The following is a 27,874-nucleotide window of genomic DNA, read 5'->3' as shown; positions in this document are numbered from 1 at the left end:
TATCAAGCTAATGAAACTCACCGTATGTCAACGTGTAGACGGGTTTCCCAGAAACATCCAGGGCTGTCAAACAAGGACACTTGGCCTGTGTTGTTCCCCAGCGTTGCAGAGCTGCTTCTAAAGCAGGAGGCCAATTGCAAACTACACCCAAGGGTTCTCCCTTCACAGGTGTCATCTGACGCCCCTCAGGCCTGGGCTGATTAGGGTCTGGCTGTGGAACTACAAAGAAAACATCATCCAATCAAATGTTAAAACCATTCACAAAATGGAACAATGTTCTAAAAATGCTAATAAACTATACATTCCTCCCTATTAGTGATGCAAAAGATTCCCCACTCTTCCCCTCCAATGGTTCTAATAATTAGGGTTTTGAAATCTATTGTTAAAGGCCAAAGCAATTTGAATATATTTGTTGCTAAGGAAAAACGTCTCACAATAGGAGATAGGAAATGCGTCTGCTTTCAAACCTAGAAAACCATATTGTTAATCCAACTGCATTTGGTAGAAACCTACTATTACGCTTGCTGCTACTGTATAATTATATTGTATAGCATGAACCACATACTAGATGTAATATAGAATACCAAGGTTAAAATTCATATCCAGAAAAATTTAACTCTCAATCAAAGAGATTAGAAATAGGGCTTGAGTTAAAAAAAAATACACCAAAGATAGAAGAGGACAAGAAAAATAGGGACAAACTGTCTGGTATTTAGAGAAGCAAAGAAGATTGTAATTTTTAGAAATAAAGAGAAACTATTCCTTATATAGAGCAACAGGGCAGAAAATTCTGAAGTGGGAGTAGATGATGGAATAAGGAACAAAGAAATAACTATGCCAAGAGGAGACAAATTGTGTTTTATTAAATTCCCCCCCAAAAAACCCCCAACATATCAGGTAATTTTAATTCAAGGAATTTGACTTTCAAAGAATATTTATTCTTCATGAATATTTTTATAGGACAATATTACATCTGTCCATGAAGGCATACCTTCTACTAAACACCCTTTTAAATAAACTTGGCATTGGAATCAACAGCTTCATATTCCATGTGCCCCTAGTCATTTAGTGGCTCTTCTGTTGATCTGAGATGGTTATCTCATACATTTTTCTCAACACTTGGCCAAGGAAAAGACTTTTAATTAATTAATAGACTTTAAGACTTAAAGTAAACATGCAAAAGTGAGAAAAAAGAGATTGAGATGCACTGGTATATGATAATAGCCCCATTATATAGTCCATGGAAAGATGCCCAATCTATATACCTTCCACAATTTCTTCAAAATCATCCACAAAGAACTCCTTCAGAGGTGGCCGTTTAGGTCGCTTCAGAGTATTGAGTAGCTGCTGGATTTTTGTGGAGACTCTGCTATTTACAGGGACACCTACAGTATCGGAAATGAGTTCAGTTTACCAGAAATACATCAAATATGAGCAAACATAGACCTATAATAGCTGGACTACAAAAATCTGGCTGACCACTTGACAAAAGAACTCCAGTGTTGTTGCCATCCAGTTTTTTGCAAGTTTAGAAATGAGAGCCATTGTAAAATATGGGTAATTGTAATTTTAGAGAAATTACATAATCTTTCTGATATATAAAAAGATATCTTATATTTGGGATGAAGTCCAAATGTAGAGTAAACTGAATATTTCAAAAGATGTTTTCCTAATACTTAGATTATTTTTCTGCTTTTCAAATCTACCATTAATATTGGCATCACACAGGATATATAGGTTTATTATGTCTTACGGTGGATGTTATCATAAAATACCTTCTGTTTCTGCTAGGGCTACAAACCATGGCATTTATCAATACTTTTCAGACCTCAATTCCTAGCTGATCAGAAATGTTTGGCTGAATGGATACAGCTGCATTCAAGGTTATTTTGATAATATTGCCTTAAGACATGGCCACCAGAGGGTGCAAGGACAACTGGAGACTTATCAAAAGCTAGACAATTATCTTCAAAGGCTTTACATACTTCAAAAATCATTGCACAGCACAATTCTGCTATTCATTAAAGAACCCTCATTTCTTTTCAAGATTCTGCATGAATGTGAGGAAAAAAGTTTCTCTGCTTTAACAGTCACCTTTAATAAGCAGGTTCCTTAAAGCAGCAGAATCTTTTTTTCAGGTTTCAGTGGAAGGCATGAAAAAAATTAAGCTGCTTCAGTGAATAGCAGGCAGATGTGCTTATGGTCTGAAGCATTTCTTCTGAATCATTTCCAAAGCATGAACAGCCTATCACATAAATACAGGTAATTCTTGTTTAATGCTCATTTGTTCAGCGACCGTTCAAAGGTACAGTGGTACTGAATGATTGGCATGTACACTCAGGTCTCAAAATGTATACAATTTTTGTAAATTGTTATAAACCAGGGGTGTCAAACTCAATTTCATTTCCATTGAGGGCCACATCAAGGTTGTGTTTGACCTCGGGGGGCTGAATGGGCATGGCCAGGGTGGGCGTGGCTAGCTCTACATCACTCGTGTTGGGGGCACCTGTGGTGGTCCGGGCAGGAGCATCCTCCTGCAGCTCTCTGCCAGTGAAAAGGAGCTTGGGAGGGCCGCACACGGCCCTCCCAAGCTCCGTTTTCACTGGCAGAGGCACCACGGGCTGGTCCTTCGCTATTTATAGGGTGGCCCTGCGGGCCAGATCTAAGCACTCCGTGGGTCAGATTGGCCCGCGGGCCTTGAGTTTGACACCCCTGTTCACAATCTCTATGAAGCATTGTGAGAAGGATGTACATGGCACCAGAAAGAAAGCACGGCCAGCAGCTGCTTTGCATAGGGCCAGGCCAGGCGTGCCTTTTCAGTGGTGGGAGGAAGACAATGAAGAAGGTCAGCTGAGCGCAAGACCCAGTGGAGTGCAGGTTGGTGGGGCGGCTGCAGTGGTGAAATGTAAAATTTGTTACTACCGGTTCTGTGGGTGTGGCTTGGTGATGGTGGGTAATATGACTGAGTGAGTGAGTGTAGCCAACTTTTTTTTTTTTTTTTTACTTTTAAAACCATTTTTTTCCCAACCTCTTCAGCTGAAGAGGTTGTTAACAAAATGCTTTTAAAAGCCTCTGATGATCCCAGCTGACTTGCCTGATCGGCAGAGGCTTTCTTTCTTTCTTTTTAAAGCCTCTGACTATCCCAGCTGACTTGCCTGATCAGCAGAGGCTTTCTTTTCTTTTTTTTAAAGCCTCTGGTGATCCCAGCTGACCGAGCTGACTTGCCTGATCGGCAGAAGCTTTTTTTTTTAAAGCCTCTGATGATCTCAGTTGAGACGCGCAATCATCAGAGGCTTTTTTTTTTTTTTACTTTTAAAAGCAGTTTTTTGGCCAAAGAGGTTGTAGAAAAAATGCTTTTAAAAATAAAATAAAAAAGCCTCTGATGATTGCATGGCTCAGCTGGGCAATTGGAGGGGGGCAGGGATTTTTGCTACCGGTTCTCCAAACCACCTGCCTCCATTGCTACCGGATCGGGCGATCCGGTCCGAACTGGGAGCATTTCACTCCTGGGCGGCTGGGATGTTGCATTGTGGCCCCTTGGTAGCTAGCTGCAGCAGGAGGTTTGAGGTGGCACTTCTCAGTAGTGGTGGTGGGTGGTTCTAAAGTAAGGACTCAGGGGCAGTGGCAGCTATTGAAAGCCATAGGCCTCTCTGTTTCAGCCCCCGTGTAACACTGCCATCTCTGCTGAGGAGTATCACTGTGCAGGGCAGTCAAAAGGGCAGAGATGGGGCATGCAAATATAGCTGGTAAGGGGAAGTTCAAGAGGAAGCAGACTCTTACTGAGGCTTAGAGCTGGGAGGGACCAAGCTAGGAATGGCTAGAATCAGGCTGGGTCTTTACCTAATGACCAGCGAGATTTAATTAATGATGGCAATAGGAACTGCTAGGATTTCTATCTCTAAACAATGTGGTCACATAACACACTGCTTAGTGACAGAAATTCTGGGTCCCAATTACCATTATTAACCAAGGATTGCTTGTAGCAAAAGTCCTACAGCTACAATAATTTAGGGTGCCCCCCCCCAATCTTTAAGTAGGCAAACTCCACTAGAACAGGTGTTTTACATATAAAGTAGGACACTTAACAATTATACTTTTTTTAAAAAAACATGGAAAGCAGTTGCGCTGAAAAGTGGGACAAAATCACTTCTCTAGAGATGGAACTAGCTCAATAAATGAGCAATATCAAAAACCATTTTTAAAAATACCACACATGGCTGTAGGAGTAAAACATATAAAGCAGTTGCTTTGCCTTTGTACTTTTGATCTCAAAATGAGCAATCCAAATTTTCTAATAAATATGTTTAATTCACACATGTGAAATCAGCTATCTTTTTTTGGCTGCAAAATTCGTTTCTAAAGCAAATACAGTTTCCTAAAAACAGAAACAGAGCAAGGGTGAAAGAGCCATGCTATGACAAGCAGAGATCTCACAAAACAAAACAAGAAATCCTTGTGGGAATTTAGGCGCAGAATTAAGAACTGGAAAAAAATTCTGCCTTTGGTTTCAGTGGTAGCAGCTGATATTGCACAAGTAACATACTTGTTTTACACAAATGTTAATACAAACTACAACTGTGACTGCAGAGAAAACACAATATGGGACTATCCAATATTAAAAAGCCAGAGGCTCTGAAGTTCAGAATCCATCCAAGAAATTGTTCAAAAAATTGAATTTATTGCTGACATTTGTACTCTACTACTAATTTTTAACAGAAAGAAAACAAAACTTTTCCAATTTTAGTTAGAAACACAACTTCATTACTTATATGCCAGACTTTACTTTCTGAATCTTTTACTCCTATAGCCATTATTTGGTAATTAACAATGGAAAGAGATCCATAATACAACTCGTTTTATTCTTCTTCAGAAAACACAATAAAAGTGACAGTAACTTGTGATTATTCCAGCCATACATTCTTACTCGTATCAAAGAAGTGTATTTTGTCCAATTCTCAGAAATATTGACTTATAAGCAGCAACAGCAATTCCACACAATGGGACAACATGACAAATCAGACAGCAGGTTTTGGTTCTTCCCAGGGATACAAAATCAAAGCAGCACCAATAGGGTAGCAGGAAAGAGTAGGAAAGGAAAATCTCTGGGCATAAATTATGTTTTTGACAACTGCAAGAACTGTCTGGGTAATCAGACAGGAGTTTAAAGAGCAAATATATTCTGCTCACACATATACTGAAAGGCTGGCCCCAGTTGCGGCAGTGAAGATATTTGCAATTTCTGGGAAAGGTGAGCAGAGCAAGGTCCCAAATTTGGGTTACTAAATCACAAACTAAAAAACTGCATAAGGACCTGATCACCAGCTCTTTGAAAGGCACAAAAACGTTCTAGTGTGACAGAATAGGTTTCTCTTCCCCCCTTGCTATAAACCATTACCCCAAACCAGTGTTTCTCAACCTTGGCAACTTTTAAGATGTGTGGATTTCAACACCTAGAATTCCCTAGCCAGACTTCTTAAAGTTGCTAAGGTTGAAAAACACTGCCCTAAACACACAACATTCTTGGGGATATCCCGACCAAAACTCAGATAAAACTGAACTGCAGGTTGATTGTCCTAGAATTCAGCCTTGTGCTACACAGGATCTATCTAGACCCTTTTCAGTCTGGCTTCAGGCCTGGCTACAGCACGGAAACTGCTTTGGTCACACTGATGGATGATCTCTGGCGAGCCCAAGATGGGGGTCATTCCTCCATCTTGGTGCTACTTGACCTCTCAGTGGCTTTCGATACCATTGACCATGGTATCCTTCTGGGACGACTAAGGGAGCTGGGAGTGGGAGGCACTGTGTTACGGTGGTTCTCCTCCTATCTCTCTGGTCAGTCACAGTCGGTGTTGGTAGAAGGACAGAGGTCGACCCCGAGGCCCCTCGTTTGTGTGGTGCTTCAGGGCTCGGTCCTCTCTCCCCTATTTAACATCTACATGAAGCCGCTGGGTGAGATCATCCGATGACACGGGGTGAGATATCAGCAATACGCGGATGATACCCAGCTGTATATCTCTAGCCTGCATCAATTCAGTGATGCAGTGGATGTGATGTGCCGGTGCCTGGAGGCTGTGAGGGTCTGGATGGGAGTCAACAGGCTCAGACTTAACCCAGACAAGACCGAGTGGCTGTGGGTATTGCCTCCTAAAAACTATGTCGATTGTCCATCCTTGGTTCTGGGGGGAGGAGGAGAAATTGTCCCCCTCAGAACGGGCTCGCAATTTGGGTGTCCTCCTAGACTCACAGCTAAGATTAGAGCAACATCTGACTGCTGTGGCTAGGGGGACCTTTGCACAGGTTCGCCTGGTGCACCAATTGCGACCCTACTTGGATCGGGAGGCTCTCCTCACAGTCACTCATGCCCTTGTCACCTCACGGTTAGATTATTACAACGTGGTCTACATGGGGCTACCCTTGAAAAGTGTTCGGAGACTACAGTTGGTCCAGAACGCAACCGCGCGAGCTGTCGTGGGTGCACCTAGGTACACCCACATTACACCAATTCTCTGCGAGCTGCACTGGCTCCCTATTGGTCTCCGGTCACAATTCAAGGTGTTGGTTATTACCTTTAAAGCCCTACATGGCTCAGGGCCAGGTTGTCTTCGAGACCGCCTTCTGCCGCATAGGTCCCAGCGACTGGTAAGATCCCAGAGAGTTGGTCTCCTCTGGGTGCCATCAGCTAAACAATGTTGGCTGGCGGGCCCATGGGGGAGGGCCTTCTCTGTGGCTGCCCCAGCTCTCTGGAACCAGTTACCTCCTGAGGTCCGGACCATCCCCACCCTATTGGCCTTCCGAAAAGTGGTGAAGACCTGGCTTTTCTGGCAGGCCTGGGGCCGTTGATCTCGCTCTTGTGATCTGGCGAGATCTGGCCATGAATGGTGTGAATGAGTTTTTAATGTTTTTAATGTTTTTTAATTTTTCAATGTCTTTTTATAATGATTTTTTAAATGTATTGTGAGCTGCCCTGAGTCTTCGGAGAGGGGCGGCATATAAATTTAATTAATTAAATTAAATTAAATCTATATGAATCAACTATCTGAAAATCTGTCATTTTGAAATTTCCTCTGGGGAAGTTATTCCATATCTGCCTATCTACTTTGCCACCTCAAAGGAAAACCTGCTGTTGGTGAAGTTGCGTTGACTTCAAGCAGCTGGTGAATGATCAAGACCAGATCCTGCCATGAAGTGTCAACCTCGAAAATATCCTCAAGGAACAACTGCACTTGACAGTTTTAGTTAGCAAGTTTTCTATGTTTTATTTTAAATAGCAACTTTCTTTTTTCTGGTTCCTCTGTTGGATTTTTAATAATGTACTAAACTGGCAAATGGAGTTGCTTTAATGTTTTTACCTAGCTGATGGAAGGTCCTTTTCCCATGTGCCAAACTACAGAGTGTCCATGCATATGGTTATTTGATTCTTAACAAGTGAAAACTCTGGAGAAGGAACTATCCTTCTCTAAAGTTCCAACTGTCAAGCCTGGATTTCCATGCGTTGAGATTTAGGCTTATTAATTATGAGAAGTGGCCATGTGTCTCTCGCTGAAATATTTGATAAAGGCTCTGGCAGCTTGTTCTTCTTACACAGGGTCGGAGATATAGATAACTCAGCTTGTCATATAACCAAAGAAGTATGAAACAAAATGTAAAGAAGTGTAGCAAGAAAAGCCAATACAATTCAAGCCTTTGCCAATGCATTTGCCTGATATTCATCTGAAGAATTTTGTTTTGCCTGTAAAAAGAATCATTATCTTTCATTCTATAAAAGATGTATTAAAGAATTATGTCTCCAGAAATGATTATAAAATATAACCTCTCCGTGTACTTCCTACCTGGGGATTTAATAGGATTCTGAATAGAAAGCAAAATACTACTAATGAATATTTCCTACTGTGTCGGAAATTTAAATAAAATATGTGGCTTGGTTGATTTTGGCTGTTCCGAAACCATCTCCCTCTTTTCTTTGTTGTTGCTCAAATTTGAATGATGTAATCTTTGCACCCCTTCAAGAACCAAGGCAAGCCCATTTTGTTTTTCACAAAATTACATACTTTTGGTTTTCCCCCCCCCCTTCTCTTTACCAAAGAAAAACCAACTGAGACTTATCTCAACATTTTCCTGCCTATCCTAGCAACATAAATGTTGGTGGTAATACAGGGCTAACTGTTCTGTTCACAAATTTAGTTGGGACTATTTGAAAACTGCAAGCCTTTTCTCTGTAGACATGGCATCTTCCATCGTAAGACACATCAAACCATCCTTGTGATGCTACTCCAGGTAGTTAACCTACTCATAGACCATGGCGGCTGTCAAGTCTGGGAGTCTTGGAAAGTTAAGCTAAATAACAGAAGCTTTTTCTTTCTTAAGTACATAGTTATTTTTGCACAGAAGCAACAGAGGATAGAACTAAGGATTCCATGTTATCAGGAGCCCCACCCTGCTGCCCCCATTTGAGTCCCAAACTCCCATATGTTATCCTTTCAGAATTCTGTGACATTAAATGGCCCAATTCCTGCTTAAATTTTATTTTTGGGGGGGACAATACAGCATTGTGGTTCTGCAGATATACCATCAGCTGTGTCCATAAGGCTGGACCGGTTGGATGCTTTGTGCATGCCCTTCACTATTCCCGATGGAGGAAGGTCAATAGCAGACGGGCGTGCAGAAGAGGCGGGTGTGGAGGTAGTTGCAGTAACATCCGGGGGAACTGAAAAATTCTCTGAAAAGAGGATCAAGGAAGAAAAGTCAGATTCAGATTACTTCTTGTTACAAGATGACCCAAGAGGAAACTGGTTACCTTCACAATTCTTCCCTTCTCTGATGCAAGGGTATATGTTTTTGGTTCAATTATCTTGACAAAAACCACAAAGGAGAGAGAACATGATGCATACTAAGTTTCATTTTTACTTTCCATTTAGTTATTCATGTCAGTTCACATTTCTTCTTTGGTAACCAACAGATCACATTGTCTCTTTTTGAAGGTTAACGGGACTATCTGAATTTGATTTAAGGTGTCCACTGCAATGTTCAAGAGGCAGGAAAAAAGTACACTACACCAGCATATCAAATGTATTCTCTTGCCTAGATAAGAATTGTACCTAAGGGAAAGAGGAGAATTTTTGTCCATGTAACTACTATTATGAACTGTAGGATTCTTTCAGATTCTTCAGTATACAACTCAGCAAATGTGTGATGGGAAAAGGTCATTTAACTTCTACAATTCATCTAGATAACTGCATGTAATAGGAAAAACTTAAACTGAATCCTTTTACAAACATACAGATTTTCACTAAGTTTCTAAATTGCAACAAAAACAATGATATTGACACTACTGACTAAAATAATTCTAGACTGGATTACTACAAAGCTTCTCTACACTTTTATATCATTCTCTTTCCTTCTACTGAATTGAAACGTAATTGTTTCTAATACACTGCTGAGAGCCAGCTGGGTGACCTTGAGCCAGTCACTTTCTCTCAGTCCTTGGAAGGAGCCAATGGCAAAAGACTTCTGAAAAACCTCGACAAGAAAACTGCAGGGACTTTTCCAGGCAATCTCTAAGAACTGGACGTGATTGAACACAAGAAAAGAAATATACACTACTAATAATTGATAATTATACAGATTACATTTCTCTATATAGTATTATAATAGATTATATAAACATTAGAAGCCAAATATTCAATTTCTGTAGGAAGCATATTCTGATTACAGCACTGGAATATACAAAGAATACAAGTTCATTTATATCCACACATGTATCATAAGCCACACAATTAAAAGCTCGTACACAATTCACTTTGTTAATGAATGTTATGCTCACCAATGTTATTAGTCACTAAGCGTACAACTACTGAGAGGGACAGAACGTGTATTATATGTATCTTGCTGAGTTGCTTTCTGCATTTTAATGTTGAATTGTTTTGGATTTCTAAATGTAGATGCATATTTTCACTAGGATAAGGAACTGAAGGACAGTAAAGAGTCCCTCTCCAATATATAGACTGAAACATAAATATAAAATAGAAACATCATCCTGCTTTCAAACAGGGTCAGATTTTCACTGTTGCACTTTTTAAATTAATGTCAGTCTTTTCAGCCAACCTTTCAAAAGTGTTCGGATCACTAATAGCCTCTACTTCAGTTTTGTCCAAGAGTCAGTTCTCATTTGTGTGCAATGGTTAGAAGAAAGAAACTCAGTGTTTAATCAGATAATGTCAGTCTGTGGGGAAATAATTTCATATTTGCTGCTGCTGTTACTAACACCCACTGAATTCAGTTTTGGTCAATCTGTGCTGAATTTGGCACACAGCCACCAAAGCAGTATGAAAACGAGCTTTCAGAAAAGCTTCAGAACTTTAGAACTAGAAACTAGAACTAGAACTAGAACTAGAACTACAACTAGAAACTTGATACCTCCAAGAACAAGTATCTTATACATATATAGATATTACATTATACTTCAGAGACCTAGAAACATGTCAAACCAAAAATGGGATTTTTACTGCTTGAATTTTTTTCAAAATAGTGAGCAATCAGTTTCTCTTCTTTTAACCACTGGTCTCCGGATCTGCGCTCCTTCCGCCGTGCTGTGAAGACCTTTTTATTCCATCAAGCGGGCTTGGCCTAATCTCTTCCCTTTTTAAATATGTAAATTTTAATCTGTTTTTAAATTATTGGGGTATTTTAATTTGTCTGGGCCAAATAATTTAATTTGATTTTATCGGGTTTTTAAATTTTGTGTATTTATGTATTTTATTGTTGGCTGTTCACCGCCCTGAGTCCTTCGGGAGTAGGGCGGTATACAAATCAAATAAACTAAACTAAACTAAACTCTGTGAGTTGTGTTTATCAATTAAATTAGGTTCTGTTGTTTTGAGGCTAACCATGACTGTCTTTTATAAATGTGAAAATGCCCTAACATTTTAGAATGTTCTTATATTTATAGGTGATGACTAGTACCTGTCTCTGTATTGTGCAGTTCTTAGTTCTCTCTGAGCTTGTTTGTTTGCTTGCAGACATTTCATTACTCAACTAGACAACATCATCAGTGCGAGTGAGTGTGCGGTTTTCTGTCATTTATATGCAGCATATATAATATTACAGTACCCAGTTCGGTAATGAAATGATTGCAAGCAAACAACTAAGCTCAGAGAATACCAAGAACTTGGCAGTGTAACTCTTGAGCTACAAATATTGGTATTTTTTTAAATATTCAAATGCAATGTTATTACTGGAAACCTCGCTTTTCATTAGCTGTTCTTAATATTCCTAACATGTTTCTTACAAAAGAAAAAGGTGCATTTTATAACATCAATTTGAGACATCAGTTATTCAACAACTGAATAGCCATGAGTTAACATTTTAATGAGAATCTCTTTATTTGAAGAAAGCGTGGTTTATGGTGATGGACTTTTAAATAGGTAACCCCCTCCCCCCAAAAAAGTTTTCCATTTTAGAAAATGAGTCACATCCCAGTAAGTAAGAAAGAAAGGAAGGAAGGAAGGAAGGAAGGAAGGAAGGAAGGAAGGAAGGAAGGAAGGAAGGAAGGAAGACAGCAGCAACATATAGATTGAAAGAAATAAAAAGCAGCAATTAAGAGACACCAAGTATTTATACAATGCTTGTCTGAAATCAATTAAGCCAAAGCAGACAGCACACAAAGAAACAGGCACCCCCCTGAGATGCAACAATATTGTTTGGGACACATTAATACAGAAACACGTATGATGGAGCCAAACAAACCCTACAAAATTTCACACAGCAGCACCAGCGGCAGGGAGCACCTCAGAGCATCAAAAAACTGAGCCTGGGGTATCCAAATCTATACATGCCCCAACAAATATGTACTACTGAGCTGGGGAAAATTTATTTGTTTGTTAAATTTATTTGCTGCCTCTCTCATCGTGGGGCTACTTTAGGAAGCTCAGGGCCTATGATTCAGGGTCCCCAAAAGCAATATAAATTTTTTTTTACTAAAGACAGGTGGGCCGTTTCCTACTTTCCTTCTTGGAAAGACCTGAGATCAATAACAACAACAAAAAACAAAAAAACAAAAAACCCCTGTTTTGTATACTAGGACTCAGTCACTGGAGAGGTATAAAATTTCTTCCTGGTGATAAGAGTGATAAAGTTGACTTTTTTTCTCCCTAAGATCTCACTACTGTGATCTCACAATGTCACTCATTGTGGCATTTGTCCGATAGATTTTTTAAAAAGGACAATGTCTCTGACTGATTAAGGGGCGGACATCTACAATAACACAGGACATGTGGATTATTATACTCTCTTCTGCTGGCTTGGAAGTGAAATGACCGGCTATAAAGAGCAGCTCCAAGTATCAGAAACACCAGTGGCATAAAAAAAAATAAAAAATAGCCAGGCTGCTGTGCAAATGTTTCATGGTGATTATGACAAAAGGCTTCTCCCTTTCTCTTTCCCTCTCTTCCGATGGAGTCCTTTCTCCAAAATCATGCTTAACATTGCCAGACTTCTAGAAAAAGTTTGGAAATAATTTGAGCTTTGACATCGGGGAGATTTCTAAAGCTTTACAGAAAAATAAATATTCAAAATGTTTTAAGTTCATATCCCACCCACCCCAGCTCCTACCTATTCGAGTATTGGCAAATACATCAGCTAGTGACCCACTGGTCCCTTTGCCTTCTCCATGGGATAGTGTAGAAGATGCTGATGAAGATGTGGATGACCCCTGAATAGATCGGTTGATCCATGACTCAGCATTCTGTAAGCTCTGATGCAATGCAGCAGATAGGGCAGCCTGGCGCCTGAGCGAACCTTCATCTTCGGAGGCAGAAGACGTGTCTGTGTGGGATCAGAAAAGGGAAGCACACTGCACTTAACATGCTCTTTTTGCAACCGAGGAAACACTGGCAAAGGCTCCGTACCACCCAATGCAGAGTGCACTAAGCATGGGTCAAGATGGAAGGAAGCTGTTAGCAAGCCCACCAACTTGGGCCAGCTTGTTCCTTACCGCAAAGGAAAAGCAAGTAAAATTGTTGAAAACCCACCAGAAAAATATCCATACACCCAACTCTCACAGGTAAAATAGCCTTGTAGTCATCACCCTGCAAATTGCATGCTATGGAACCTGGCTGCAGTTTTCCCCAACCATTAACAATTCTGAAATGGAAAACATCGGAATCAACCCATATCTGAACATTTGTTTGGGAATAGACATTCTGGGAAATTTCATATGGTCTATAATTATTGATTTGCAGATGAACACAGAGGACGTAAAACTTCTTTTACATACTGAAGATGTATATGTTGAAGAATTCCTCCCATCCATCCCATTTTTTTTTAATACAAAACAACACCAGTACTGTACTATAAAATGCTGGCTATATTGTGGAATCATAAATATTGTTACAAAGAAGTGCTGTAGTATTCAACTATCTATGCAGTATGATTAATACTTAGGAGTATTCAATCTGTTAATCTATGTACCTGTGCAATCTTTCACACAAAAGTATGCATATATTTCTGCATGTAAATATGTCACAGTTGGCCCTTCAGTACATCAATAATCTCATTGTTTTATACAAACTCAGAACTTTAAAGTGGTAGTCATTTGAGTCAAAGAAAAGAAAGCCAGACATCTTTTTGCAGTCCCCTGTTGATTAAAAAAATCATTTTTCCTAATGGATATTATTATTTTGATCCTGATGCATTCTTGACAAAGATGAGAAGCCACAGCTATTTTCATCTCAGCCCTCTCACCATGATATTGAGAGCAATTGCTAAAAACATTTACTTACTTTCCCCTATTCCAGACCTATATTTTTTTTCTTTTTTCTCCATCAATCATTATAAACATTTAAAAACTAGAGAAGCAAGAGTAATGTAATCAGGAGCCTAAAGAGGAAGGTAATTTATCTGTGCACATCTAAATTTAAAACAATCGTCCTATCACCTTCACCTAGAACAGAGATGAGGTAATGGTGACTATCCTGCTTGCCTTATAGAGCTGGAATGCATGACTACTGCCTTATAATAAGTCACCTCACTGATCCATCCACACATCTCTCCCGAATGGCACAAACTCAGGTTTTTCAGGTACTTGAACCTAAATATCAGTAACTAAAGAGCAAATTTTGCACATGAAAAACCAAGTTTTCTGCTACTAAACTACAGCTCTTTCCACTGGAAAAAAAAATGAATGGAAATGGGCAGCTTTTCTTAAAAATATAAACCTGTGAATAAATACTAACACACTCAGAAAAAATTGAGAAATGTTGAATTGTCAGTTGGGATCTTCATATTCAGCTAAATGCATGCAGTAATTTCTCACAAGCAAATTGCTTTGATAAGATAATCCAGAAAGGACCCACATAAAGTTACTGTTGAATCTCAAACCAAGAATATATCAAATCGTATGTGAAAAGTATTAAAGCAAGCAACATATTATCAGTATCATGTGGCAACTGAAACAAGTCTTTGCAAAAAAGAAAGAAAGAAAGAAAGAAAGAAAGAAAGAAAGAAAGAAAGAAAGAAAGAAAGAAATAAAAAGAAAAAGAAAAAGAAAAAGAAAAAGAAAAAGAAAAAGAAAAAGAAAAAGAAAACTCAATAACAAAATCCAGCTATTAGTAAAAAGTCTCCCTTAACAGGAATCTGATGTCTTTTAATATTGCCAGCAATAGCACTTAGACTTATATACCACTTCACAGTGCTTTACAGCCCTCACTAAGCAGTTTAGAGAGTCAGTATATTGCTCCTAACAATCTGGGTCATTTTACCGACCTCAGAAGGATGGAAGGTTGAGTTAACCTTGAGCCAGTGGGAATCAAATGGCTGAACTGCTAGCATCCAGCAGTCAGCAGAAGTAGTAGTACTGCATTCTAACTACTTCACCACCATGGCTCTTGCCCAGCAACCTGAACAAATCTCATTTGACCAAAAAAAAAAAAAAAAAAAAGCCAGAAAGAGGATGACACTATATTAATACTATTAAGATAATAAATGTTTCAGGAAGCCAAGACATTGGGCACATGCACTGATATCAGAAATAAGACTAATTTCTCAGATAATGTAATGGTATGAGGGAATGACCTTGGGAGACCAGGCGAACAGGTGCTGTCTAGGGAATGGTCAGATAAGCATAATCCACAGCTTCATAGTGGGTGGAGCAAAAGGCTCAGGAGGAATTCTACCCAAGTTATCACCTACCAAGGCAAGGGCAAGGAGAATTGGACTTTCATACTTGCAAGATTGTGCACTGGTATGTTTGGGACAGTGGGACCTATCCAGCACTAAAGATAGCAAAATATCAGATTTGGAAGGCCTTAAGACCCAAACTCAATCTTGCCAACAATCAGTTAAAGCCTGTTGTTCCCATTCAGACCCTTACAGCCTTCAGGCACTGGCATAAGACATCCACAGCATCACTCAGTTCACCAGGGGCAGAAATGAAATAATTAAGTATTATCAGTATGCTCACTCATCCTTAATGGAGAACAATCTTACCCAGGGGCTTCATATAAATGTTAAATAGGAGTGGAGAGAGTTCCAAACTCTGAGGGAGCCCACATACTGTTTGCATGATCTTTCACTCCCAATCAACATCAACCAATATCAGTCCTGTAGGAAGAAAGAGAACCAACCCAATACTGTGCCACCCACTCCCAGCCCATGGCACCGATCCAAAAGGATACCATGGTCAAAAGCCACCAAGAAGTCAAGAAAACGCCAAGATGGATGCATTATCCCAAACTCGCTCCTGATGCAGATCAACCAAAAGCATGACCAATGTTGTTTCTGTCCCATGTTCAAACCTGAATCTGGGCTGAAAGGGGCCCAGATAATCTGCTTCATTCAGGGCCTGCTGAACCTGCTGCACAATCGGCTTCTCCACAACTTTTCCTTTAAAAAAGGTAGGTTAGACACTGTACAGATGTTGTCCAGTATAGTGAGATCTATCAATGACTCCTTGATAAGGGGACAAATCAAAACCTCCTTACAAGGTAAAGGAACAACTCTATTTCTCAAGGATGAATTCACCACTGTTAGAACCCACCTTACTGTACAGTACATGTCACTCCCTGGGCAAGCTTGTACAACCAGGAGGGGAACTGGTCTAATGAACAAGTGGCTGAGCTCACAGTCATAAGGATCCTATCCATTTCCTCAGGCCCAACAGATTCAAACCATTCTTTATAACAACTGGGCAAGTACTTTCCTCCAAGCACCTCTATGGGACCTGTACCAAAGCCGGCATCTAACTGGGAAAAATTCAAGTGATTTTTGTCTGACACTTGCTCTGAAAATTCCCCAGCACAATTTTATAAGTAAATTGCCTAGTTCCTGATCTGCACTAGAAGGGCTTGGGTCACCCAGAACAAGGATATTGGGATTCACAGATTGTGAACACAATAAGGCCAGATAAGTACTGTCACTTCATCACTTTACCACCATAAGATAGGACTTAATAGCAGCTTTCACCTATGTTCAGTTGAGTTCATTCTTCAATGACCTCTGACCACTGGGAGATTATTCTTCTCTCAGTGAGGGATGGCACCAGAGAATCTTATGACTACCAGAACATGATCTGACCTTGACAAAGGAGTCATAGAGAACTCCCCCAATTCCAGATCCTTATTCGATTTCCTCTCAAACCAATAGGGATCATTACCCATCATTGATTTTCCTCTTTCATTAATGAGATTGAGAGACAAAATAAAAAAAACTTTATTGCTCCTTCTAAGAGTGTTCAAATAGCAAAGCTTATAGCTTTTCAGCTCATCTGATATATTCTCTCTTAAAGACTGAAGAACCAAGACAAAGAATGTCAATGAAGCCTTAGGGATAGATCATCAAATAACTTTTAAAAAAAATATATATCCTCCTGGCCTCTATTAAAAACATACATTCAAACCTGATTGAGTGGGAATGGATCTAAGCAAAATCTAATTTGAGGCCTGTATTATGTCCAAAAGTAAAAATGAGCTCCACTTATTGCAAGTAACTACCATCTGATCAACAAACATTTTAAGGTTCTCCTGAGTGACAACAAGATTCCAAGCCAACATTGCACGGAAACTGATTAATTAGTGCAAGAAGAATAGTGAATTTCTCCTCTCCATCAATAGAATATAAAATAGCATGCTAGAAAGAAAAATGATTTAATCTGATCCTGAGGAACACATTGTTTTTCCTAGTACATTCAAAACTATTCTCTGGATAGGAAAATGAGCTGGCTGCTGCCTTCATTTGATAAGCAGTGGGATCTAAAATTAATATAGGCCCAAGTACCAAATAAGTTCAGAACATTCCATTCCTCTTCCAGCCCATTCCAATCCCATTCTGGAGATGGCCTGGGATTTTAAAGAACCTCACCCCACAACCAGAAATGGATTCTTATTTTTGGAGTATGGTATAGAAATGGGGCTGGACTGGACCACATGTTCAACATGGAGGCCCATGTCCATTTGCAGGATTGATTTCACTTGAAGAACAGCTACATTAGTGTGGTCTGGAGAAGCAACAGAAGACTCTAGCGTTCTCTGGAATGTTCTTTTCCCCGAATAGCAGGTTCCACACATTTTGAATTTAGACATTAAAGAAAATGATAATTATTGTTGCAGAGCAAAACAAAATACTACATTTTAAATGTCAAGACTAGCAAACACTTTTGCAAAGTTAATTGCATATGCATATTTTGCAGGATTATATAACTGAGCTACTAAAAAAAAGAGGCCATATAAATAATTAAACATTAAAACAATCAATGCTGTGGAATAAAATTAGAGCTGGCAAAGACAATGTATGGCTGAATGTAAAAGTACAATTATCCTCTCGCTTTTTTTTTTTTTTTTTTTTGCTATGCTAGGCAAGACTAAATTAGTAAATTTAATTTTGTTAAATCTAATAAAAGCATCATTTTAAAAGTTAAAAAAGATCAGCAGCCAACTTTAAACTTATATGTTGCTTTCTTCCTCTTTGGTTTCCCTGGATAAGAAAGTTTTTGATTTTAAGTCAATTATAGTTTCTCTCACCAACTTCAAATTTAATAATCATAATAGTAATGAAAAGGATACGGAGGAAAAAGAAATCCTGGAAAATTATGATATAAACAGATATCCTCTCACACTTCAATTGTGATCATATTGCTTGAAATTATTTGTCCCTTTATCAAAAACTCCTGATAGACAATAGTTCAACAATCCATTGTATAATTGTGTATGTCTCTGTCCAGTGTTGTATTATAATTCTTTGAGTCAAACTCCACCGTACTACTTGAAAAAATCTGTATTATTGATAGATTTCAAATAATAGGCATGTAGCAAAGAAGAACATATTAATCTTTAATACAGAGAGTTTCATATTCAATAGAATGGAAACTGGAACCAACCTTTACTAAATATTCTCTGTGGTGTACAACATATACAGAACAATTTTCTTTTTGAATAAACTTCACTGAAAGTTAATTTCATATTATTTAAAGCCACCCTGCAGTGGTTTATCTGGACAGGACATTCAAAACTATTATTTCAGAGGGAAAAAATTATGTACGATTGTTATGCAAAAAATCCCGGATCTGCGCACCTTCCGCCGTGCTCTAAAGACCTTTTTATTTCACCAGGCGGGCCTGGCCTAACTTTCTCCCTCTTTTAAAACAATTTTTAAACAATTTTAATATTTTAATATTTTTAATATCTTTTAATTTTCAAAGTTTAAATCTGTTTTAAATTGATTGGGGTTTTAATCTGTCTGGGCCAAATTATTTAATTCGATTTTATTTCTGCTTTTTAAATTTTGTATGTATCTATTTTATTGTTGGCTGTTCACCGCCCTGAGTCCTTTGGGAGAAGGGCGGTATACAAATTAAATAAAAGTAAAGTAAAAAGTAAAAATATATTTTCCCACTACATAAGAATGAAAATTCTATTCTATTAACATTTTCCATATGTATTTGCAGCTGATCCTTTCATAGGCAGGAATCCTGATATTTGCCATGATTTTAATAGGGTCAAACAATAATTCTCAATAGGAGCTGAATTCTCAAGTTCTTCATTTCAGCAGATGACCAAGTGCCCAATGATAACCCTGAAAGTAGAGAAATTAAAAACTACCTATTCCAACAAGTAAATCTAATTTGTGGCATGAAAATCTCACAGAATGCTGTTGCCTGTAAAGGTACTAAAAATAACATGGTGGAATAAACCTAAGAAGGTCTCGCAAAATGTGAATCATCCTTGCAGTTTAATTCATCTTTATCACATTTACCTTTCTCCAAATACTTAAAATTGAATTGTAGATCTGCCTCCTGCTATTTGTTTTTATTTGCATCAGGACAGGAAATAAGCTTAGATTTGATCTGGTGAAAACATATTGAGAGAAGCTGGATTCTAAGAGATTAAAATGGTTTTAAAATTGGAGGAAGAAACATAAATAAGCTGCACTATGACACGATTGATGGCTGAAGATGCAAGTTCTAGCAAGGGAAATCTAGGGACACAGTGAACAAATAAGACTAAGATTAAATATAAAGAAGAGCAACTAATGACAACCAGCGTTAGAACTGACAATGAATAAACTGAAGTGGTAGATAGCTTCTGTCTTTTAGGACTATCAGCAGTAAAGAAACTAGCAGTTAAGAAACATGTCACAGAGTACCACATGGTAAGAGTAGCAGTGAACACCTTGGGAAAAAAAATATCCAGGCAACATAATGTATCTATACCAACAAAGTTAAAAATTGCATAGGTAATTTACCCTTTTCGAACTCAGTGGTAGAAAAGACTTCTGTGAATGCCATGAATAGCCAAGAAACAAATGGATCACAGTACATAGTTGTCACTCACACAAATGACCAGGCTCCAGTTAAGATACTCTGGACACATGTGAATGCTAGTTCTCTTGAGAAGTCTATAATATTGGAAAGGTGGAAGGAAAGAGGGAAGACCAACAGCAAGGTGGAGTGACTGAATCACTGTAGTGATATACATACACCACTGGAAGACCTGATGGGTCAGAAAAACCTGAAGGTACACAGTTGGAAAACCTGAAGAACAAATCATCCTGAAAAAAAGAGTCAACACCAATTTGATGGCATATAATCAACAAATTCAGTTGAGAAAGTTATCTGAGAATTTTTACACTATACCAAAATAAATAAAAGAGTCAAAGCATAATGCAACTCATTCCCAAAATGATAATAATAAGTTTAATTATATATAAGCAATATTTAATTATTTTTCTTTTAGTCATATTACTATTCAGATAACTTTGGGGTGGGCTTTTAGATCATGGTCTCTGTGAAACCACATGGAGCCTTAGTTTTGAATCTCCAAAAAATGTACATTGTTTCTTTAAAATTCATAAATTCTCTTCCCCATGAGTGAGAAGGAGGTGAGATATGGAAGAAAGCTGGAAGTTTACTGGTATTTCTTGATTGGCGAATCAAAGTTTTTGTTATATGTGAATTGACCCACAGTCAACTATTGTGGTTACTCCTGGCACAGGCTACAATACATTTTTTTCACTCCACTTATACAAGATATGAAATCTCGAATCCACTGCTAAATCTAGCTATACCAGGCTGGCTTTTGGAAATAGTTCATGTCCTATTTATTTAGTATATACACAGCATTCTACTTTAATATAAAGCACAATGCAAGATGGACTAGATGGATAGATATATTGGGGGGGGGGGGAGAGAATGAAATGTACTTTGACCTTGAATCTTTGTTACATATGTAGTTGTTTGTTCATGTGTTGCTTGACATATCTTATAATATGAAAGGCACACAATGGACTCCTACAAATGGAGAGGATGAAGTAATATAACCTCATGACATTAGGGAATGAATTCAGGCTTACAAAGAGAAATAAGAAAGCTGTAATTCAAGCCTTCTGAAAGAATCTGAATATTTGTACAATTAGATCACACATGAATAATTTGGGAACCTCCAAACTGATCTACATGCTGCAAATCTGCCCGCCCCCCTGCCCCCCACATACAACAAATGCAATAGTCTACGTTTGATCCAAACAAGAGAAATTTTTAAGATTTGTTATGGTCTCAGGGTGACTTGTACATAATAAAAAATACGTACAGGTTTATATATCAGCAAAATTACTAAGGTATTTAACGAAGGAGATTATTTCTTCAAAATCATACAAGAAAATTGACACAATCTATATTCACAAGGAAGAGAAGCATAACAACATAAATTAAAAAAAATACTAGCGGTATACAAAAATTGGAAATATGTATCATTTCCAATCTGAAACACTTGTATTAAGTTCAAAGTACTGTACTTTTGAAATGAGAGGCAGCCTCCATCAAATGCAAACAGTTTGTTTGCCTTGAATCTTGAATTTGGGATGGTACAATGTGAAACTTTTTGTACACCCTTAGTAAAAATCAAGAGTACTGAGGAGCAATAAACAAAGCAAGTCTGTATACAGCTAGAGCAGTTCTCAAAAGCATCTGAATTGCTATAAGAATACTATAAAACAGGGTTTCAAACTTTTATTTATTTTGAGCATCATGGCAAACAAACAAACAAATAAATTCACTGCAAAACAGAGCTTCTGTTTCACACTGGCCACTAACCTGGAAGATTTTGTTTTCCAATTAACATGACACCAATTTGGTTTTATATCCTGAAATGAAGCCAGCCTGACTATTTCTTATACATATTCGTTAGTTACTCTTAACTTCAATATAGATTTGTTGACATTCATAGGTGAGAAAAACTGTTCAAATAAGCATGTACATCTAAACATTGCTAGTATGTTTGTGGAAGCGATATTTTGAGAAATCATTCTTGGGAAGAAAAAAAAAGTAGACAACATTATTATACTTCTGCTTTAAAATCTGAATGAAGCTCCTCTATAACAGTCACTTCACAGTAAATAGTGATACCATAGTATTACATTTGAATTAAAAAGGAACATACATAGTCAATGTCACTTATTTGCAGTTTAATCTAGATACCAGCATTGCCTTTTAGTGTGTCACTATTATTTAATCCCAAAATAGACAACTATGGCTAATTCCTTGGGAGCAAACACTATTGAGCTTAATGGGTTTCCTTCTAAGTCAACATTCATAGGATGACAGTTTGTCTTTGACACTCCCTAATCCTATTCTCCCACTAAATGGACTATAAACCAAAATTTCATCTTGAATTATTTTCCTCAACTTCCCGTCTTTCGAATGCTTCAGCTTGTAAAATTCTTAATGCCAAAAATAATGCTAGCTAGGAAGCCTGGGAACTGAGGTCTAAAGCATCTGGAGAGTATGACTTAAGTAAAGCGCCTTTAAGCATGTATGAGGTACTCCAGCTTTTCCTATGTTGAGCCACAACACCTGTTATGTCTCCATGGAGTAGGAAACCAAACCAAACCAACTTTGGGAAGGAGCTTGAATTCCTTCCTATTTCTATAACCTGAGGTTTGCCAGGCCTCTACTTTCCTGGCCTTTTGAAAAGCAACAAAGACCTGGCTTTTCCTTCCCAAGTGCTGGGATAGGATAAGGTAACTTCATGACGGAAGCTTGTCGTGGCAATCAGGTTTTTGTTTTTAGAGCCGAGGTGGTGCAATAGTTAAGAGTGCAGTACTGCAGGCTACTTCAGCTGACTGCTAGCTGCAGTTCGGCAGTTCAAATCTCACCAGGTTCAAGGTTGACTCAGCCTTCCATCCTTCCGAGGTGGTTAAATGAGGACCCAGATTGTCGGGGGCAATATGCTGACTCTGTAAACCGCTTAGAGAGAGCTGTAAAAGCACTATGAAGCGGTATATAAGTCTAAGTGCTATTGCTATTTTAACATTTATGGTTCTAATAGTTTTGATACTGTTTTTATGCTGTTTTATTGTTGCTATTGTTTTAATTCTTGATTGGAAGCCACCCAAAGTTTGAAATAGATTGGGTGGCTATGTAAATGTTTTAAATACGTAAATAAGAAGTAATGAATTCAGCTTTTGCTTTTAAACTTGGTTCTGTTTAAAATACATTTATAAAGTGTCTTTTTGAACATGAATCACTGTTCAGTTTTTACAATCAGCTGTGACTGAGAAACATGCTTTCTAAGAAGCCAAGAATCATGAGTCCTGGAAGTAAGTAGGCCATTGAGCTAGGGAGTATTACAGTGCCTACTCTGCAAGTCTCAGCTTGCAATAGATCTGCACTTTCCAAATAGAAAAAGGCCTGGGTTTGTTTGGTTCTTTTTTTTGTTTGACAATGTTCAAATACAGTTGTCAGAGCTGTTATACTAATATGAAAACCAGAAATTCCACAGATGATATACCACTCCTTTGTCTCTTAAGAGGTTTTGCATTTTAAAATATATTCAATTTTGATAATCATATAACTTGCCTGCCTACCATCTCTATTGCTGCACTTCCTTGTGACCAGAAGTAAACTAATAGGCCCCAATCTGGAGATACGATGATACTCCAAAGCAGGGCTAGAAATATAGTCAACTCTCACCCTGGTCTGAAGCTATACTTTCTTCTCAACCTAAGGGGAGATTCATAATGCTGCAGTCTTACTTTGTACATGACCTCTTTTCTCTATATTGTTCTTATCTGTTGCCAAAACCTGCAGAAAAGACCTGGTTCACATTTCGGTTCTCATAACACAAGGCCACAAACATCTCTGGAGAATACCTGCAGCATTGCAGTTTGCTGACCATCCATCTTCTGCAGGAAAATCAACACCATTTTCCAACCTCAGTGTATATGTATCTAAAAATGTAATATAATCAGGTCTTTCAGGCCAATGTAATAGAGGCAAGAGTTCTCATGAGATCTCCCTCCTCACTGATACTAACTGGAACTGGCCTCAGAGGAAGAAAAAGAACCAGTGGTGAAATATTACTGGTTCGCATCGGTTCAGGCGAACCGGTAGTGATAAAAACTACCGGTTTGGGTGAACCAGTAGTAAAATAAAGCTACTGGTTCCTCTGAACTGGTATTTCCAATGGTCAGCTGTGCCGCGCGATTTAAAATTGCTAGAAAGCAGGAAATCCTGCTTTCTAGTGAATCTAAATTGCGTGGCACAGCTGTTCCCCCCATTGCTGTTCTACTTACCTTCCCAAGCTTCCTTTTTCTGTGCGAAGTGTACGTTTGGCGCGCACCGCACATGCACGGCCAGCAAACCAGTGGCAAACTGGTTCAGATTTCACCACTGAAAAGAACTATTGTAAAACAGTGACCCTGATCGTAACCCCAGAACCAGTCCAAAAAGATATCATGGTTGATGGTATCTAAAGCAACAGAGAAATCCAGGGTGAATGTATCATCTCCATCCTGACCTCTCCAAAGGTCATCAATGAGTGCAACCAATGCTCTAACAATAATACAGTTCAGCCCAAACCCAACCTGAAAGGGCCCATCTAAACTGCTTCACCCAGGGCCTCGAAGCTAAGCCCTATCACCCTTTCTACAGCGTTCCTTGAAAAGAGTGAAGGGGAATGCTAATTGTGACAATGAAAAACCTCGGTTAATGGTGCAGTTAAGATATGTTCTCAAATATACCAACAGTAATCTATAGTGATTTCCACCGGGGGGGGGGGGTGAAGGCATATACATGCTTGTACATTAGGGATAATGGCATGCTAAAAAGTGATTAACCTAACTGCAAACTTGTTTAGGGACTAGTATCTGGAAAATAATAAGTAGTGATGGTATGGTAGTATTCCTCCCATCCTTCTAAAGACTGGTGATAGACATGGGGAGGGGGAGGGGCAGATGTGAAGGAGACCAGTTCCTTTCCAATCCATTGCCATTTAAGAAAGCAGATACTTTTATCTTGCCTAACTGTATGGTAAACTAAAGACAGGACATTTGCTCCCGATATGCTATTTACTCATTACATTTCTACAGCACTCTTTGGGAACATGAGAAATCAATTGGATATGGAAATCAAGGCCACTTGGTCTTTGCTTTTATTTGAATGAGAAAAAACCTAGGAATAAAGAAAAGGCACAAGTAGAAACACATTTAACACAATTCCTCTCTTCATTCATGTTTCCAACTGACAAGAGGAAGGTGCCGTCAGTCTTACAGCAACAGGATTTGAAGCTATTTCATTGGCTGTGTTGATTGGAAATCTCAAAAAATAGGGAATGCCACATTCTCTGTGAACAATAATCTCCATTCATCTATTTCACATATCAACCACTCAATCACTAGCAATGACCGTTTTAAAAAAGATAATATCAGGTATATTATCCGGAGAAGTGTGTATGGAATCTCAATTCTGCAACACAGAATCCCTCCACATTAATGAAATCTATTCTGATGAGAGTAACAGTAGATATGTCTTCCATGCACATTGTTAGGAACATTCTGGATCAATAAAATAAATGACATATATACATTCTATTTCACTTGAGAGACTTGTTAAAGCAAACAAAGTATATTTGGGGAGACAGCAATCTTCAAAAGGTGAAAAATATTTTAAAAGCAGAAAAGAAGTTGGAGTTCATAAAGTTTCATTTAAAGGGAAAGAAGGTACATATTTCATATGTAAAAAAATATTTTTCTAAATATGACTCATTCATCAAACAAAGAGTTAGTACAAATGCAAGTTCTCAGAAAGGAAATCAATTGGTTCCCAGTTGATTTCTAACCTGGAGGCGTGCAGGCATCAGCTGGAGACTGTACAAACGTAGAACGCCTTTTTGTGGGCATAGGCAAGGCCATCTTCTGTTCCTTATGTTTTGCCAATGCAGCTTGCACTGCCTCTGTATGGATGTCTGAAAAATAGATGCAAATCCGTAAGAAAATAAGAACAGAGCAGAGCGTTTAATCATAGGTCTAAAACAGAGGTATCCTTTTATAGCCATTTAGCAAACTGATCATGAAGCCATATATATAGCAAGGTTAAGCATACAATTGCTAACAACAGAAACTGAACAAAGTTGTATCATTTAATTTATTTTAGGCACATCCTACACAAATTGACATAGTGTCTCTGAAAGCTTCGCTGATTTCACAGAATATGAACTTCTGTTGATCAACTGGATAGAATATTTTAAAACAAGAAACATTTATACTTGCATGCTTTTCTGAAGAAAATTTCATATGACTAAAATGAATTATTAAACATATTTAATGGTAAGATTGTGGTTACAGCAGTGTGCAGAGATTTTTTTCCCCTTTAGAAATACTCTTCTTTTCTACAGCTCTTATGTCTCTAACCAACTGATCCAGAGAATTGGAAATCTTTTCGAATAACATGGACTGATACTATGGAGGTTCAGTGGTGAATATAATTTCCTTTCTCATTCTTGAAGCAGGAATTTCTGATGTAGTATACTGTATGTAAATTAAAGCTAAACATACACTATCTGATTTCTAATTCTAATTCTAATTTCTAATTCAACGTTTCACACAAATGTGACATATTCCCCACTAATATTAATATTTAGAAGATTTCCATTTTACAAAATGAATCATACTGAGATGTTTGAATTTGCAGAAACGCAAATGTCTAGATGCACAAAACATCCATATTAGTTGAAAACACTATAGTTGAAGAATACATAAAGAAAAGCATGTTAACAGACCTTCACATCTCTTAAAGTTAGATAAAGTACAGCTTTTTAGTTGGATAAATCTACAACTATTTTAACACAACTGACTGCCTGGTTTCAAAGGGCTAGTACAGTTTTTAAATTCAACAGTAATCTGTTGAACAATATGCTCCAGAAGAACGACTTCATCAAGATGACAGGGACCAAGGTCATAAAGTCTGCAGGAGGTTATGCAAAAATAACAGAGTTCATGCTAAATGTGCCATTTACTCAATATGACTCATTTGGACAAGCACAATAACAGAGTGCTAAGATGAAACCAACACAACGTGATTCATTCATTCATTCTGGAGCACAATAAGAAGGAACATATGGACGCAAAAGTTTACCTTATCCAGTAGGATTAAAAAAAAATACTTGTGCGTTAAAGGTCTGAATACATTTGTAACTAAAAGTGACTTTTCATATAATTCATATCGACTGGCCACTGTGAAACAGATTCAAATTCATAGCTACAGATAAACATTTCAGTAATGGATTGGCTATTGGAATACATTATGTGAAGTACCTAAAGTAAGAATATCACTTGTAAAGTAAGAACTTTGACGACAATTGCAGATTACTCATATGTCAATAACGCTAAGAAATTCCCTCAATTTTAGGAAATTTCAGGTCCTAAACATGGACAGAATTTATTCAAATCCACTTTGGCAAAATCTGGATATTGCTCAACAGTATCATACATTTTGTACTCTGCTGAAATACTTAGATTGGCTTGAATTTAAACATTTGGTTTTCAACTGTTTTGTATAAGAACTACTCTTATTGAATGTGCCACATCCAGATTTCCAATCTGGAAATCGCACATCTGCAGCACGAGCAGAACTGTTACAGATGTCTATGGAGATTCTCAATCATCCAGGTCATGACTGTCTCAAAAGGGGGGGGGGGGGAGAGACACCACCTTTGGGAGAGAGCTGATGCAGAAAGGTTCTTCTGCCCCAACTACTAGAATAAAAGCACTGCAGACTATGAATAGTCTTTAAAAGTATAAGTGAGCACCATCTTAGCAATAGCAATAACATTTAGGCTTATATATTGCCCCATAGTGCTTTACAATACTCTCTGGGCAGTTTACAAAAGAAGCAGTATTTGCATATGGCCCCCAACAATTAGGTCCTCTTTTTACCGACCTCAGAAGAATGGAAGACTGAGTCAATCTTGAGCTGTTCAGAATCAAACTCCTGGCAGTGAGCAGTGAGTTAGCTTGCAATTCTGCCACCATTGTGCCACCAGGCCTTCATCTTGCAGAAAATAGGTCTATTTTTGAGACTCCTTCAATTCTTACCAAAGTTCAAATATAGCTA

The 27,874-nt window shown here is 38.2% G+C and overlaps 1 protein-coding gene across 4 annotated transcripts in view; it reads right to left on the bottom strand.

Annotated features, from left to right (window-relative positions):
• The window catches only part of DIP2B (DIP2 acetate--CoA ligase B (putative)), a 198,013-nt gene that overhangs the window by 44,041 nt on the left and 126,098 nt on the right, over positions 1 to 27,874 (bottom strand). For 2 of the 4 annotated variants that reach the window (XM_034412436.3, XM_034412437.3), the window contains exons 4-8: positions 25,602 to 25,727; positions 12,610 to 12,822; positions 8,570 to 8,719; positions 1,266 to 1,385; positions 22 to 219 (exon numbers count right to left, since the gene is read on the bottom strand). In XM_034412436.3, coding sequence (XP_034268327.1) covers positions 22 to 219; positions 1,266 to 1,385; positions 8,570 to 8,719; positions 12,610 to 12,822; positions 25,602 to 25,727 — 807 coding nt within the window. The remainder of the gene's footprint in view (positions 1 to 21; positions 220 to 1,265; positions 1,386 to 8,569; positions 8,720 to 12,609; positions 12,823 to 25,601; positions 25,728 to 27,874) is intronic. The other 2 variants (XM_034412438.3, XM_087886930.1) reach the window with 1 other exon arrangement.

The sequence above is a fragment of the Pantherophis guttatus genome, chromosome 2, assembly GCF_059756535.1.
Source record: "Pantherophis guttatus breed Tessera chromosome 2, ASM5975653v1, whole genome shotgun sequence".
Lineage (NCBI taxonomy): Eukaryota > Metazoa > Chordata > Lepidosauria > Squamata > Colubridae > Pantherophis > Pantherophis guttatus.
This window is presented reverse-complemented; position numbering and strand designations above follow the sequence as displayed.